The sequence below is a fragment of the Equus caballus genome, unplaced genomic scaffold (genome assembly GCF_041296265.1).
Source record: "Equus caballus isolate H_3958 breed thoroughbred unplaced genomic scaffold, TB-T2T haplotype2-0000713, whole genome shotgun sequence".
Taxonomy (NCBI): Eukaryota; Metazoa; Chordata; class Mammalia; order Perissodactyla; family Equidae; genus Equus; species Equus caballus.
Window position 1 is genome coordinate 362,987 of NW_027221973.1, and position 15,738 is coordinate 378,724.

The 15,738-nt window shown below is 46.7% G+C and overlaps 1 protein-coding gene and 1 long non-coding RNA gene across 19 annotated transcripts in view; one reads left to right on the plus strand and one right to left on the minus strand.

Moving 5' to 3' along the window:
• LOC138922306 (uncharacterized) overlaps nt 1-15,738 on the minus strand; it is a 64,240-nt gene that overhangs the window by 4,583 nt on the left and 43,919 nt on the right. For all 18 annotated transcript variants that reach the window (XR_011435393.1, XR_011435392.1, XR_011435377.1 and 15 more), the window contains one exon: nt 1,212-1,367. This is a non-coding gene — a long non-coding RNA (uncharacterized lncRNA). The remainder of the gene's footprint in view (nt 1-1,211; nt 1,368-15,738) is intronic.
• LOC138922304 (spermatogenesis-associated protein 31D4-like) lies at nt 2,555-8,895 on the plus strand. The gene is made up of 4 exons (XM_070259054.1): nt 2,555-2,834; nt 3,581-3,626; nt 4,209-4,269; nt 4,548-8,895. The coding sequence occupies exons 1-4, from the start codon at nt 2,637-2,639 to the stop codon at nt 8,752-8,754; spliced, it is 4,512 nt and encodes a 1,503-aa protein (XP_070115155.1). The 5' UTR covers nt 2,555-2,636; the 3' UTR covers nt 8,755-8,895.

The window sequence follows — 15,738 nt, forward strand, 5'->3', positions numbered from 1 at the left end:
CACCTGCTTTCAAAAGTTCCAACCTGGAAATGGCACACACCACTTCCACTCCCATTGCATTGGCTGAAACATAGTCACACGCCACACCTCACTGCAAGTTGCTGGGTGACTGCCTTCCTGGGCACCCAGGACAAGGATGTGGACAAACAGCCAGTAGTCCCACCCACAATGTCATCAGGTTGACCCTGGTCTTCATGCTGCTGCTCAGTCTACAGCGTGTCTGCCAGGTCTATGGTTAGGGTTTAGATATTTTACAAAGGCGCGGGGTTGGGGGTCATGGTTTGGGACTTCAAAGAGGAGGAAGCCAATTCACAAGGAGACAGAAAACCAAATGTTTGCTGGGCCATCTCTAAACAAATGAGAGAGAACTTGTGTAAAATGGGCCCGGCTAGGTACCTTCTTCTCTACCACATCTAGAGTTCCCTACGTTGACAGCTCCTTCCTGGAACAGGCCTTCTGTCTTAAATTCTTTTAGGCAGTTAGGGGCGAGGCCAAAGTTTCTTTTATATATAAATTTTATGTGTATATATGTAATTTATAGAACTAAATAAATGAATTTAAATATAGATACAATGGATTATATATTCTATTATATATCAATATTAATATATATTATATATATATAGATAATCTCCTTGGTTCTCCAGAGAACCCTGACAAATACAGGAGGAGTTAATATTCTTTTATCGATGGCATTTACATTTAATCATTTGAAATTCTTAGTTATGACATTGTTATGGCTTGCAAGGAAGTGTCCTTTCCAGTGTTTCATTTAGAGGCCTCAAGATACCAATTTTAAAAAGTTTCCCATTTTATTTGTTTGGGTTGATAGGCTTTTTCCAATTGAGTGCACAGATAAACCAATTTAGGAATTTCAAAGGAGCCCCATTTAGGCCAGTGAAGCTTTAAATCACCCTGAGTAATCTGAGCCCAGTGGGACAAAAATCTACATGTGGAAGGTCTGTATTCTTTAAAGACAAAACCAGCAGGAGTCCCAGAGTGGGCTGTTCTTTGGTGGTCCTCTTAGAAAATGGATTTCTCATTTGTATGAACTTACCAAAGGATCAAAGGCCCAAAAAAGGAGTGAAAGAAACAGAAGCTTCTAACAAAGCTGACCATGGAAGGATGGCCAGAACCACTATCAAAGGACGCCTACATAAAGAGTCTGGACCTCTACCAAAAATGGGAGGTCCAGGCCCAGGAGGACTTACCACCAGGAACCAGAGCCACCAGGAGGAGACGACAGAGCACAAAAGATTCTTTGCAGGCACCTTGCTTGTGTCTGTGAAGTGGCACCAGAATTGAAGGTCAGTAGCTAGGGATCCCACTTCTGTCACCATGTAAAGTCGGCAAATAAGAGGCATAAACTGCAAAAGAACCAAAAAGTTTATTTGGGGTCTCAAGAATTGCAATTCAGGAGATGTAGATTCGAGTAGAAGCTCAAATGCGCTCCTAGGAAGACAAAGGAGGCAGGGGTAGATAAAAGGAAAGGACACAGGCTTACAAAGGTCTACAGTGAACAGTTAATGACTGGTTCTGGCATGGGGTGAGCTGACTTGCCAGAACATAGTTGGTCCTAGGCAGACTGCCCCTTCTTGGAATGAGGAAACACTTCAAGATGTGACCTCTGCTGTCAGGTAAAGCTCAAAAGTTCAGTTAACATCTGGTGGTGGATGTGGTGTACAAGCATAAGCCCCACTTCCTTAATCGCCTCCCAGCTCCATTTTAGAAGCCTTGAAAATGGTACTCCATTTTGTCATTGTCATCCACCACAGTCACGCACCATGTAACAATATTAACGATGTTTCGGTCACTAATGGACCACATATATGACAGTGGTCCCATACGGGTAGCACCACATAGCCTGGGTGTGTAGTAGGCTCTACCACTTAGGTTTGTGTAAGTACAGTGTGATGTTCACACAACAGTGAAAGTGCCTAATGATGCATTTCTCAAAACATGTCCCTTTCATTAAGTGAGGTATGCCCGTACTGATTTTAGTCTTGTGAATGTTGAATAATGAATTATTCATTTCAATTATTTGAGTCAGCCCCACTGGCTGAAGACGGTAAAGGCTGACTGAAGCAAAAAACTAAAATTTGTTATTCAACATTCACAAAACCAAATGAGTAAAGAACTTTAAGTTCTATATCAGGGTTCATGTAAGGCAAAAACATTCTAAAGGAAAGATGGATTTGAGGACATATATGATTCTGAGTGTAAATGTCTGGGTACTAGCAAAAATTCCAGGGAGCATTTCAGACTTTCGAGGCAGTGGAATTGGTGAAACCAAAGTCAAGCTCTCCAAACAGTAAAGGGGGCCCAGGTAATATCTGGAGTACAGGTGGAACAGGCAGAAAATTCCATTAATGTAATTGTATGATATGATGAACGGACAGAGTTGGAAAATAGGATGGCAGGGTAGGGCAGAGGGACCTGGAGGGCCCAGGATGGATGGAGAGATCAGCTGGGCTGGTGGGGGGAAGGGGCCATGGACACACCCTCTTCATGTCCCCTCCCCCACCCTCTGAAACCCTTTGTGACTCTTCAGTGCTCTGTGATGCAGGCCTGGGATTATAGGCAAGTGTGGACACTCTCAGAGCTCAGTTGCCTCAGGCAGCCTTGCGATTCAGAAAATGGAGTTCAGTCAATGGAATGTTCTCTCATTTCTGAATAGCCATATTGAGTTGTTTTTGAGCATCTGCTCAACATTCTTAGATAGTGACCACAACCTCACCATCGTGTGTGGGTTGTGGTTGCTTCTTCTGTTCCTGTGCTTCCTGGTGGGGATTCCATCTTTACCAACCTTCTGGAAAACCAAAATCTACCAAAAGGTAAGGATCCCTGGGCAAGCCACCAACAGGGATTTTTTATTGTTGTTTCCATTTCTAGTCCCACATTTTTAAATGAGTTGGTCCAGAGAGACTCCTAAGATGGCAAGTCTGAATAGAGGATAGAACATCATCCTTCTAGGGGAATAGGCCAGGCAGGACTAGGGGTTCAGCTGGGACTGTTTCCCATTTAAAACTCACAGACCATCTGGGTGTGGTGGAGGATTCCTGGATAAAATCCCATCACTGATTTCACGGCCCTGCATTAGGTTATTTAGAGAGTTTGGGATCTGTGTAGGAGAACACTGTTCCCAACACTGGATCATGAGTCACATTCCCATGTCGGGCGTCATTCGACCAAACCGTCCTTGGTATTGGGCAGATCAGGAGAGCAGGGCTGAGCCTCTGAGCAGACACTGGAGTGTGAGCTCTGTCCCAGGATACAGGGTCCCATCTGAGGAAGCACAGATGTGACTGTGGGCCTCAGAGTCTATGCCCTCCTTGAGCAGAGGACTTCTGACTGAGAACATCAAGCGTGGACTCTAGCCAAAAATCCTCCTTCGAGTTTTTCAAAGAAGGAAAAATTGAAAGTATCTTCTCACCTTTAGAAATTCAGAAAGGGAAAGAACACAAAGTGCTAGTAATAAAAATAGAGAGTGACATTAATCTTGGATGAATATCTGAGTTTCCTAGAGAGAGGAGCAAGCCAACTAAGTCCTCGCTCCTCATTCTTTTCTTTTTGTTCTCAGCGTCAGGGCAGAGCCAAGAGGAGAAGAAGAGGTGGAACATCAAGTGGTAAGGTTCCACCTATCCCACCTGAGCTCTCCAAGGGTGACCCTTCCTGTCCTCTCCATGAGGTCCCAGGTCCATGGTCTCTGAGGATGTCAGTCGTTAGATAGAGTCCCTCTCAGAAGATAGAGGCCTCAGAGGAAAGGCTCATGGGAAGGTAGTCAGAACCTGAGACATTTCTCAGATTCCTGCTCTGCCCAGCTCTGGGCATGAAGCAGTGATGGGCCTGGACAATGGGTGTTGCCCAGTGGGTGGCCGTGGGAGACGTCGAGTCAGAACTTCTGTCTCCTGACCTTGTGAAACTACGTTGACTTCCTGGATGATCAGACTCCTTGAGGTAACCATTGACCTATGTTCCTCACATGGTGGTTTTGAACATCCCATGGGATAATGTATGTGACAGTACTTTATAAATGAAGCAACAAACACATGTGAACCTTATTAATATTATCATTGACCGTTTGACCACATCTACTGATTCTTGGGGCTTTCAGAGTTAATATCCCAAGGGTCTCCCATAAAGGGACTCCTGTGTAACACCTACACTTCTACCTTTGTTACATGTAATTCACTCTTCTGGTTTCCCAGGTTGGAGAAATTACCAGAGGGAAACAGAGGAGAAAAGGAGGCTAATTTCTATTCTGAAAAGGTGACTAGTCTTTTCTTTCCTGATCCCTCTTTAACATGTTCTCTGCAATTCCAGGGATTCAGTACAGCCTGCAGTAGTCATGGGAGGGGTTTGCCATAGGAACGGGTATGTGAATGAAGGCCTTGGGGTGAGGGCTGCTGAGTGTATGGTGAAGTCATAGACGTGGGGCATTGTGAAGGGGCAGCAGGCTTCAGGTGGCCCCTCCCCTGACAGGCCAGCAGGTCCTCCTTTCCTTGTTCTGGTCCTGGCTACAGTTTTCTACTTCCTGTCTCCCGCAGGCCCCTAGGCCGGCCTCTCGATACCACCCGCTTTCGTCAACTATTATGCCCAGACCCCTCCTGTGAGGTGTGTAATAGCACAACTGCTGAGATCAATCGGCTCCTGGAGGACCTGGAAGATGATACCGCCTCTGTGTCCTCTATGGCTTCCACAGCTTCTGGGACTGAGTCATCATTCACTCTGTCCTCCGCCTTCTCAGAAGTCCCTCCAGGAGACCTAACACCATCCCCTCCACCTGACCCTTCCCCACCGCACCCCTCCGTCCTCTCACCTAACCCAATGACACCCTTAGCTGACTTTCTTTCACCCTCACCACCGGGTCACTCTATGCCACCAGAGCCTTTTCCTCCCTTGGAGTCCAAATTCCCAGCAGACCGTCCCCCACCCCAACCCCTTGCCCTTCCCCCTCTCCCACCACATGACACCCAGGCAACGGGGCCTATTCTCCAACCAGAGGCCACTCTGTCTCTGAATACGATCTTCTCTCTTGACCGCACCCTTTCCCAAGATATTAACGCCTTACCAAATTTGTCCCAGATAATCAATCCCACTGATTCACTGGCTTGTCATCACACACCACCAAGCCTGTCTGTCTCACCACCGACAGACCACCCTTTAACTGTGACTCAATCTAAATCGGTTTCCATCTTATTGAAGTCTCTTCCAGAGAACTCATCTCCAGATAGCCCTGGTGGGTTGTCCACTTATGTCCCAACAATCAGAGGCACTGACCATTCAAGCCTGTCAATTTCAGAATTATCCTGGTGGCAAGCTTGTGCCAAAGGCTTGTTCTTAGCACCTTCCACCTTGGCACCATGTGATTTTAATCAAGAGTTTCTTGCCCTCCATTCTTCAGAGTCCTCTCTGGAGAGACACCCTACAGCTAACCTTATAGAGCCTGGTAACCTCTCATTTCTTAGCCCTCATGTCCTGGCACTCCTGGAGAGACAAGTCCGAAAGAGGAGTGATTTCCTGATGTGGAAGGAAAAGGAGAAGGAGAAGGGTTCTTTTCCAAAAAAACTTAGGCCAGGCCACCAACTAAATCCTTCGGGGAAAATGTCAGAGTCAAATGCTGATGAGTGTGACTCAGCATTCTCCCTTCCTTTTTGGAGCAGTGCAGGGAAACCAAAGGAGCTGCACATGCATGAGCAGCCCCCATATCCTAAAATCTTGGAGGACCATTTACAGGAAAAATGTATGCAGCTCTTCTGGGGTCTCCCATCTCTGCACAGCGAGTCCTTGCCCTCTGCTATCCGTGACTCAAGTGACTGCACCACAATCTTCCTTTTCAATACCATCTCAAATGCCTCCACGGGCCAAGAATCCCCAGTACCTCTCCATCGCCCACCTCCATCCTTGCCTGAGATCCAGCCCCAACCCTTGCCTCAAACCCTGCCCCAATCCCAGCCCCTACCTCTCACTCAGGTCAAGTCCCAGGCCCACCTTAAATCCCCACTCCCAATCCTACCATCTGGTCCTCTACCCCAGATAAGGATCTGTGGAGTGTGTCACCATAGACCCCAGGATGAATCAGAGTCTCTCACCTCATCTGAAATTCAACAACTGGAATGGAAAGTGTTGCAGAAGCAACAGGAAAGTTTGTGGGGTTCCCCCTCTGTAGTCCAAAGATCTCAGGAAGAATTTTGTTCTTCAGCTCCCAACTTTCCTTACCATCAGGCCTCCCAGGCCCATGCCTCCATCTCCACCCTTCCCGTAGAGTTTCCTCTCAGTGATGAGCTGAGGAAGAAACTGGAACATCACCTTCGAAAGAGGCTCATCCAACACCGGTGGGGCCTGCCCCGCAGGATCTGTGAGTGTCTGTCACTGATGATGCCTCCAAGAGATTTCTCAGAGATAGCTAAGTCAGAGAGCAATCGTGGACTCTCACGGATCTCGGTGAACAAAGATCTAAATGTTGGATTGAGCCAATCCAAAAGCTTCCATGAGAGGGGTTCAGAACTGCTTGAGGTAGAGAAGGAGATGGGGAAGGATCGGGGGCATAGCCCAGAGAACGGCCCAAAAGCTCATCTGTTGAGTGACCCAGAGAGCTCTTCAGATAAGGATCCGGCATATGACTCTGAGAAAGACCTAAATAGTCACGTGGCAAGTCTGTCAGGGAAAAATTCAAGGGCCTTGGAGGAAAGTCTAGATCAGAAACAACTTGAAAATGTCCTGAAAGCACATTTGAGCAAGAAGTTTGAGGAAATCAGTGAGGCTCGGCTCCCTGGGACGGTGCGCAGTTCATGGCATGCCAGCAAGCAGACATTGCTGCTTTCTGACAAATCCCGCACCCAAATAACACAGAGGAGTTTGCCACCTTCAGTGGGTGGGGACTCCTCCCTGAATACCTTCCAGGAGCTTTGCTTCATTGATTCCAGCGCACAACAGATGATGGAAACCCATATTAAAAGCTTTCGTATGAGAATGGAGTGGGGCCTTCCCTGCAGGGTCCTTGAATCCATACAGGCGTTTAAATTGGAAGATGCTGCATCCCAGTCCTTGACCTATTTCTACTGTCCCCCCTCAAATAACCCAACTTTGGAAGTGGACTCCAAATCCGAGGGCTTCGAGCCCCATAGAGGAAGCTCTAAATCTGTTCTTCAAGAAAAAGCGGAAACAACAAATTCAGCCCTGGTCCTGGATCGTCTTTGCCCTGCTACTTCACCTATGGGCAGGCAAGGACAAGGGGTGCCGAGACAATCACCCTCTGGTATCAACCAAGAGATTGCAGAGGTTGTTCAGAGGAGTAAGGGTGCCAGGCAGACTCATCTGCCTGTCACATGTGGCATCACAGGCAAAGCGAGTCAGAAATTTACTCAGCTAGGCAACAGATGCCCCCCAGAGCTGCCTGCAAGGCAAGCTGGTGCCAAACATGAGACAAAGGATGAGAGAGTGAGTCCCAGTGATAGAAGAGAAGGGCGACAGGACAAAAAGATGAAGTCGGAACCCTTTTCCGTGCACAGCACGGCCAGGGACATATTCAGGGCCAAGGAGCTCAACGCTCTGCAGTCAAAAACTGGTAATGTGTTGACAACCAGCAAGCCAGGAAGCTCCCAAAGGATACGTGAGAATCACAGTAAAATAGAAATTATTGGGACCATTGAAAGCCCTGCACCAAAAAGACAAGTTCCCCAAGACCCGAAGTCATCGGATCTTAAGGAACATCTGTTTAGGGAATTAAAGTCGAAACTAGAGAAGAGGAATCAGAGCCAGGTCCAAGGCCAACACACTGACAGGTCCCCTGCCTCAGAGAGCTTGACGTACAAGGCCTCACTGACTCATGCCCGCGGTGTCTCCAGTGGGGACATGGGAGCTTCCCAGGTGCTGCATGTCCATCTGGAGGACACTGGGATCAGCAGGAAGCAGCGGCAGGAGCCTTGGGTCCCTAAGAAAGACCGAAAGAGGTACGAGGATAAGAAATTCCCACCAGCTACAATGAGAGTGAGCCCTCCGGGCACCAACAAAGAAGAGCTTGGTGGAGGGGATGCAGGGTTGGGGACATCCCAACCTACAAGAAAGAGTTTCCCTACTCAGATCACAGCATCAGAGGAGACGCGTGGGAGCAAGTCTTCCCAGACCTCATCACAGAAGGCACAGCCTCCTCCTGAAAGTCTGTTCAGAAAAAAGATGAACCACATTTTTCAATGGCTTCGTCCTGGGACAAAAGGCAAAAACCAAGAACATCCCCAGGAAAAGGGCAGCCCCATATCATCTGCACAGAGCAGAGGCCTGGTTAAAGGGAGAGCTGCCGTTACTGGGACCACCACGGCTCAGAAGACCAGGAGGGTCCCTGGGAAGTTCCCAGTGGAGAAACTGGGGCAGCAGTGTGCAGCAGAGGTCACCCGCCCTCAAGAGCCCCTTCCTTCCCTGAGGAAGTTTGTGAAAACTGACCAGAAGGCAGAAGAGCAGGCCCAGGCAGAGCCCGTCCAGGGGCATCCTTCCAACTACAGGGCTCCCTCCTGTAAAGTGCCAAGCACCAAGTCCTGCCACCAAGAAGTTGTCTTTGCTGGCCAGAATTATCCTACATGTTCTAGACGGATCAGAGACCAGAACAGACACCCTCAGAAAGTCATGGCGTTTAAAGATCAGCTATTGGATCAGAAGCGTCCCTTATCTGTGCCCCGCAGGGAGCATGTGCCCCATCCGAGCTCCACCTGCAGGCATCAAGCCGGCCCAGGGGCCTCCAGCTGTTCTCACCACTGCTAAAGGCACTATGTTTAGGGATCTGTCTCTATGTCAACAGAAAACGCTTTTCCAGCGTTTCGAGAGCGGAAAATTTCCCACCACAAAATAATTCCTTCTTGTGGAGAATATTAATTCTCCCCAATAAATGATTCTCTAATAATAGTGATGTCTTTTCTGTGTCCTGTGTTGGGGGCATGGGTTTCAGGTAACTCAGGGCTTGTGCTTAGGGAAAAGGAGGAGTGAGTTCAGCTCTTACTGATTGCTTCCTCTGGCTTCTAAAAGGTCACCAGTGCTCTGGAGCTCTTGTTGACAAAGAGATATCACGTGCCCCCAAAAGCCCATTTCCTCCCTGTTGAAGTTTGAGGAGGTGGGCTCTGCCTCCTACCTCTTCGCTTAGCCTTAACGAAAGTGTAGAGCAGCCCACACCTTCCGCTCACTGAATGTTTTACATCCTTCAGAGAGTAGGGAAGACAGGTGTTCTCTATCCGAAGAGGGTCAAGAATAGGTATGCAATTCATAAAACAACAATGAAGAAAAAACAGTGGCTTCATCATGATTTAGAGGTCAGTGACCAGAGGACCCCACAGGTGGGTGAACCCTGAATGGGATTTGGGGGGTGGGGGAGGGTATTGCTGCAGTGGATCCTGGGCTGGTGGGGGAGGGGCTAGGAACAGCACAGACGCGCCTTAAGAATCTGTCATGCGAGTCATATTAATGTGTTAGGCAAGAATACTTTAAACTTTACATTGAGGTTTCCCTACTGGAAAGGCACCTGGGGGAAGTGGTTCCCCTCTAGGTATTTCTTCAGACTGCCAAATGATATTTTGTTGCAGAGCAAAAGCATCACTCAGCTGCCAGTAGTAACAATGTTGACCAGGTAGCCACCTACCTCCCAGGATAAAATAAAGCTGAGAGTAAGGAAAAGATGACTTGGAGTAAGCGAGGAGGGAAGAAAAAATGAAGAGGGGAAAGAAGGACCTTGCTGGTAGAACAAAGCTTTATGCCTCATCATCCATATGGTGACCCTGTCCTGTTCCCCCCCCCCGCCCCCTCCTCAATCTGATCCAGGCATCACCACCTTGAGGCTGATCCAGGCACTGCACAGCACACTGATGCCTTATTCCAAAAAGGCACTGGGCTGTTCTTTGAATACTAAACAATATCTGCAGGGAGGTCATCAGGCATGGCATCCCCCTCTTTGGGGAAGGTGATCTTGCTGCCTTCCTTCCATCTATGCTTAATAGGAATATACAAGATCTTGCCCTTAGTGTGTACAGTTCACCTATCGGGATGGAAGTGCCGCCTCTGATATTCACGGCCTTGGTGGAGCCATGGTTGGTCTCCCCCAGAACACCTGCAGCTCATGAACCAGTGGTGAGTCCCAGACTATGCACCAGGTTACAGATATATGGGGGTCTCACCATGGACTGCACACATACCCACCCTTACAATAGGGGTTTGGAGGAAAGGCAACTCCACTTAGACAGACTGGGACTCAAAAATTGGCTGAGTGTCAACTGGGGCAAAATTCAAAAAGCATTATGATGGTGAGCATTAAATACATTAAGTTGTAGACGTCTAAGTAAAATAAAGATGGCTACAAGGGTGGAAAAATAAAATACCAATTTTGTTTTCTAAAAACAACATGATTTTAAAAATGGAAGGGAGGAGAAAAAGGGAAAAATAGAATAAAATGATTGTTCTATAAGTAATAAGAGGGGGTCAAGATATAGGTGACAAACGAAATAAGACTCCGAGTAAGGGAAAGGAATTTGAGGACATTAGAAAAGATACAAGTATAATGGTAACTATTGTAACAAAACCAAACACGCACGCGCGCACACACACACACACACTACACAAATGGGGTGAGTATCCCAGAGGGCACTGGAGGTAGTTTTCCCAGAAAGGCTTGTGAATGCTAGGTGTTAAAACAAAAACCAAAAACAAAACCGGTGTCCACTACAGCCTCTCTCACTCCACACTTGTATCTTCTTGTCCAGAGTTATGCCATTGAACCCACAATGTCTGAAACTTGAGGTCAAAGAAAGAATGCAGATTCTGTGGAGGTCCTGGGAGGGGGATGGGGCCCAGGGCGGGAGACTTGAAGAGGTGAGGAGGCCATGGAGGGCTCTACCATCGATGTGGATAGACCAGCCAAAGACCAGCCTCTCAGTTTCTACATCATCTCATCTTAGGGTCCTTTACTTCCATTCCAGTGTAGTTACTGCCACACTCCAGAGCTTATCACCAGGAACACTTCAGCCATCCAGATTATTACAGTCGGACATTCCACCCCTTGGCCTCGTCTCTCATTCTTCTGATTCATATGCCCCTTGTTAACTTTTCAACTCCAGGCCCTTCATTTTTCCACTTACTCCTTGTCTGTCGGTCAAGCTCTTGTTTACATTTCCTCCCTCTCCGGGGTAGACTCGATGGTCTGTCAGCTAACCAACATTTAAAAAGCTCCGCTACTAATGGGCCCCATCCAATCCCTTTTAATCCTGCCTGTCTGGCAAAATCCCATCTCTCTGCCTTTCCCAGAAATGCCTTCCTATAACTAATTGATCACTATTGGATTAAATCTCACAATGGAGTCTACCGATGCCACAGTAAATTCAGCCCCAGCACTAGCTGGAAATCACTCACTCATTCCACAAAGAATTATCCCATGCTTACTAACATGAGAACAAGACAAATGGAGCTTAGGTCGCTGTTTCCTTATTCCATTCTCTCTCCAGGGACACTCAAATGTATTTCAAATCTCCTCCACTTTCCTCAAATTTAGGCTGTCTCCATTTGCTCAGTAGATGTGCTGGACCACTGATCACAGAGGAACTAGAAGTCATGAGACAGGAACTTTGCGTCAATAAACCTTCACAAAAACCTTTTCCCGTTCCTCCTTTCCTTCTTTCCTGTTATATGAAAAGAGGTTTCCTTCCTAACCTCAATGATTACACTTCCTGAAATGTCCTTATTGAGAGAGCTAAACCCTCGTCTTGACGGGCTGAGCCCCCTTGCCAGGTATCCTCTCGTCCCCTCCCTCTCTTTAGGAGGCACCCAGCTTCTTTCATTATTTTAAGCTTCTATTACAGAAATGTTTAAACAAGCACGAGAGCAGTGGAACTTCCCATGTACCCCTACCCCACTTTCACAGTCATCATCTGGCACGTGTGATACGGCCCGTCTCCTACACTACGGTTAAGGGGCAAAAGCCCATGGGAACATCCTGACATCCGTCTCTCAGGTGTATGCTTTGTGCCCATGTCACAGCTCTCACGTTTCTTTGACATTTACTACCTGTGGAGCTCACTGACCCAAAACAGATGGACAGAGCCATGGGGAGGAAACGCACTGAGCTTCAGATGCTCTGGCCATCAGTTCTGCTCAGCCCTGTAGTCAAGCCTGAGAAGTCACTGAGTTAACTCCTCCCTCCACCCCACGCAGAAAGGAATCTTCCTAAGCAAATGCAGTGCACGGTGTTGCAGTCCCTCAGTCACACAGTGACTGCAGCACGTAGAGAGCACAGAAGGAGAAAACTGTACATGTGATAAGGACTTCACATCACCATGCAAGTGTTTTCAAAGATTTAGAAGAAAGTTTCTTTCCTGTAATACATTTAAAACGAGCTACTGTATGATGAGTTAAACACAGGAGATCAAACACTTTTCTATCTCCTCTCCTTCCCCAAAAGTAAAATATTACATGAAAAGATGCTTCACATCATTAATCACCAGGGAAATGCAAATCAAAACCACTGTGAGATAGCACTTCACACACAGGATGGCTAGAATCAAAAAGTTAGATAATAGCAAGTGTTAGAAGGCCGAGAAACTGAAACCCTTCTATGCTGCTGGTGGGTATGAAAAATGGGGCAGCTGTTTTGGAAAACCGTCTGGCAGTTCCTCAAAAGTTAAACACAGAATTACCATATTACCTAGAAACTCCACTTCTACCTATACACTCAAGAGAAATGAAAACATATGTCCACACAAGAACTTGTACACAAATGTCCACAGCAGTATTATTCATAACGGTCAAAAGACGGAAACAACCTAAACGTCCATCAACTGACGAATGGGTAAATAAATTATGGTATATCCACACAACGTAATATTTTTTGGCAATAAAAACTACTGATACATGCTACAATATGCACAAACCCTGACAACATTATGCAGAAGTGAAAGAGGCCAGTCACAAATAACCTCATATGATTCCATTCATACGAAATGTCCAGAACAGGGAAATCTAGAGAGAGAGGAAGACTAGTGGTTGCTTAGGGCTGGGGGGATGAGAGGACAGGGGCATGACAGCTAAAGGTTATGAAGTTTCTTTTTGAAGTCATGAAAATGCTTTAAAATTGACTGTGGTGATGGTCACCCATCTGTGAATATACTAAAAATCATGGAATTATACACTTTAAATGGGTAAGTTGTATAGTATGTGAACTATATTTCAATAAAGCTGCTAAAACAAGTAAAGGATTTAAAAAGAATAAGGCCCTTGAGGATGACAAGAAGGGGAGAAGATATGACAAAAGATGTCAACACATTTTTTGAAGACGGAAATCCGGTGCAGGAGTGGTAACTGACTAGCAGAGCAGAGGAAGTGCCGGCAAACCAACTCACACCACAAAACTCCAGAAGACGGACGACCCGGTGGCACCAGATAAGGAAGAAATTAAGGGTTTCATGCTGTACACATGTTGAATATTTTGTTCTTTCCTTTGGTTCTTGTTTTATATTATGTATAATTTTTTAAAAAAAAATTTTGGGGGGGATGCTCTTTTCCAGTATTTTGCGAAACCCTGTTGAAATGTTAGCACACTTTAAATGTGCAAAGAGGATCCAGGGTTTCTTGCCTGGGACAGAACCTGCGACAACTGTTTTAAAGTCACCATTGCACACTTCTGGGGTCTGGGTAGGCTAGCGATGGCAGGTGCGGGAATAAAAGCCCGAAATTTCAAAGGTTAGGCAAAATTTGGGACAACAGTCAACAGTCCATTTTTAAAATGTATTTATTTAAAGATAAACTTGTGGAAAAGTTGGATGGATGGTAAACAACCTTCCCCCCCCCTTATCCAGGTGTACCCATTAGTATTTTGACCCATTTTCGATATCTCTCCATTTTGTCTCTGTCTCCGCTCCCTCCCTCCCCTTTCTCTCTATATCAGCACACACACACACACACACACACACACACACACACACATGGATGTCCATGAATGTGCCATGTTCGCGCCCGGGATCCAAACTGGCGAAACGCTGGGCCACCAAAGCGGAGTGTGCAAACTTAACCACTCGACCACGGGGCCGGCCCCACCTGAAACTATTGTTGGTGGAGCTTATCTTGCTCAGACTTTAAAGGATGACTTTACAATCATGAGTCCTGGGGACCTTAGGGGCAGTCAGGACCAGACTTGCTATAAAAAAAACAATGCCAGAGAAGCAAAGATACATAGAGGGATTTGTCTGAACAGAGACCTCCTGCAGTCGACGGAGGGTACATGAGAGGGGTGGGCTTGAAGTGTACCTTCCTTTTGGGTAGAGACGATGGTGAAGCTGTGGATGAGGGAGAAGACAGGGAAAGAAAGGAGCTGTCATTACTGGTAAACCCTCTCACATGGGAGGGAAAGGATTGGGTGTCTGCGGCCAAGATAGATTCATCAGACTCAGCGAGGGAATGCGGGCAGGCAAAGGGAGGACATGACACAGGGCTTCATTCCAGCAGTTTAGCACTAAACAATGAAGCTGTAAAAGTTATACCTATTAAATGACTAGCTAGCGTGGGGAGAGATGAAATAAATATATATACACCATCAACAAAAATGACACTATTGTTTAAAAAGGTACAGAGATGTCAATGGGAATTTTGGGGAAAAGATAGAAAGTAGATGGGGAAAAAAATCATAAAACCTTTCATGGAAGAAGTAACCATAGGTGTGATTCAAAAAAAATCTAAAGGTACTGTCAAATATGATTACAACTGTGCTCACTAGAAGTTATGCTAAAGAGAAGCCTAGTCCCTAAATCAAGATGAGTTTGACCCTGCAGGTCATGGTCCAGCACAATTGCTCTGTAAAATAATGGAAAAGTTTAAAATTTTGCTGGGAGGAGGGGATTTGGCAGAGAAAAAGAGGGAGCAGCAGGGGGAGACACCGTATGGGTGGAGGGGGCCAGATTTGAGAACCTTTAGAGGCTGACTAGCCTAAGAGGGATTCGGGGAAAAGAAGAACTACCAAACATTTTCAAGTTGTTTGCCCTGGGTCCATGGATGTGCCACACCCTTGTGGCCCTCTTTCTCATGCTTTCTGTTGGTTGATACAGGCTACTCTGTTCTCTCATGCTTTTTGGTGATAGTGGATTCTTTTGAGGAGATAAGGGGAGGTGGGGCTGCTGCTGAGTGCATTTCTGGTTTCATACAGGTAAAAACACATTATGTATGAGAGGAAGTTTTAGTTGAAGGCCGAGTAGATCTTGGGGATGTAAATCCCTGGGCACAGGACCGACTTTCAAAGATGACGTGGGGGTCCAAAAGGAGATCACCAAGCAATAAAAGGCTCTTAGGTAATAGCTGGGTAACAGAATAAATAGAAAATTTCACCAAGGTGAAATATATGCTATGGTGAATATGTGGAGTTGGAAGGTAAGTTGGAAGGATCTAAAGGGCCTCAGAGGGGTGGACTGATTTGCTGGCCTGGATGGTGGGGGAAGGGTTGTGGGTTCATCACTTCTGTGTTTTCCCCTCCCCGACCTTCAAGAACCTTTGGTGTCTATGCTAAAGCTCTGTGATGCGGGCCTGGAACTCTAGTCTAGAATGTGCACTCTTAACGCCCAGCTGCCTGAGGTGGCAGTGCACTTCTGGTGATGCAGATCACCCTCTTTGTCTGAGGAATGTTAATGCACCACGGCTGAGCTCCAGCTTGAGTTCCTAGGTATTCCCATCCCTGCCTTCCTGTGTGGGGTGGGGCTCCTTCTTCTGTCACTCTGCTACCTAAAGAGG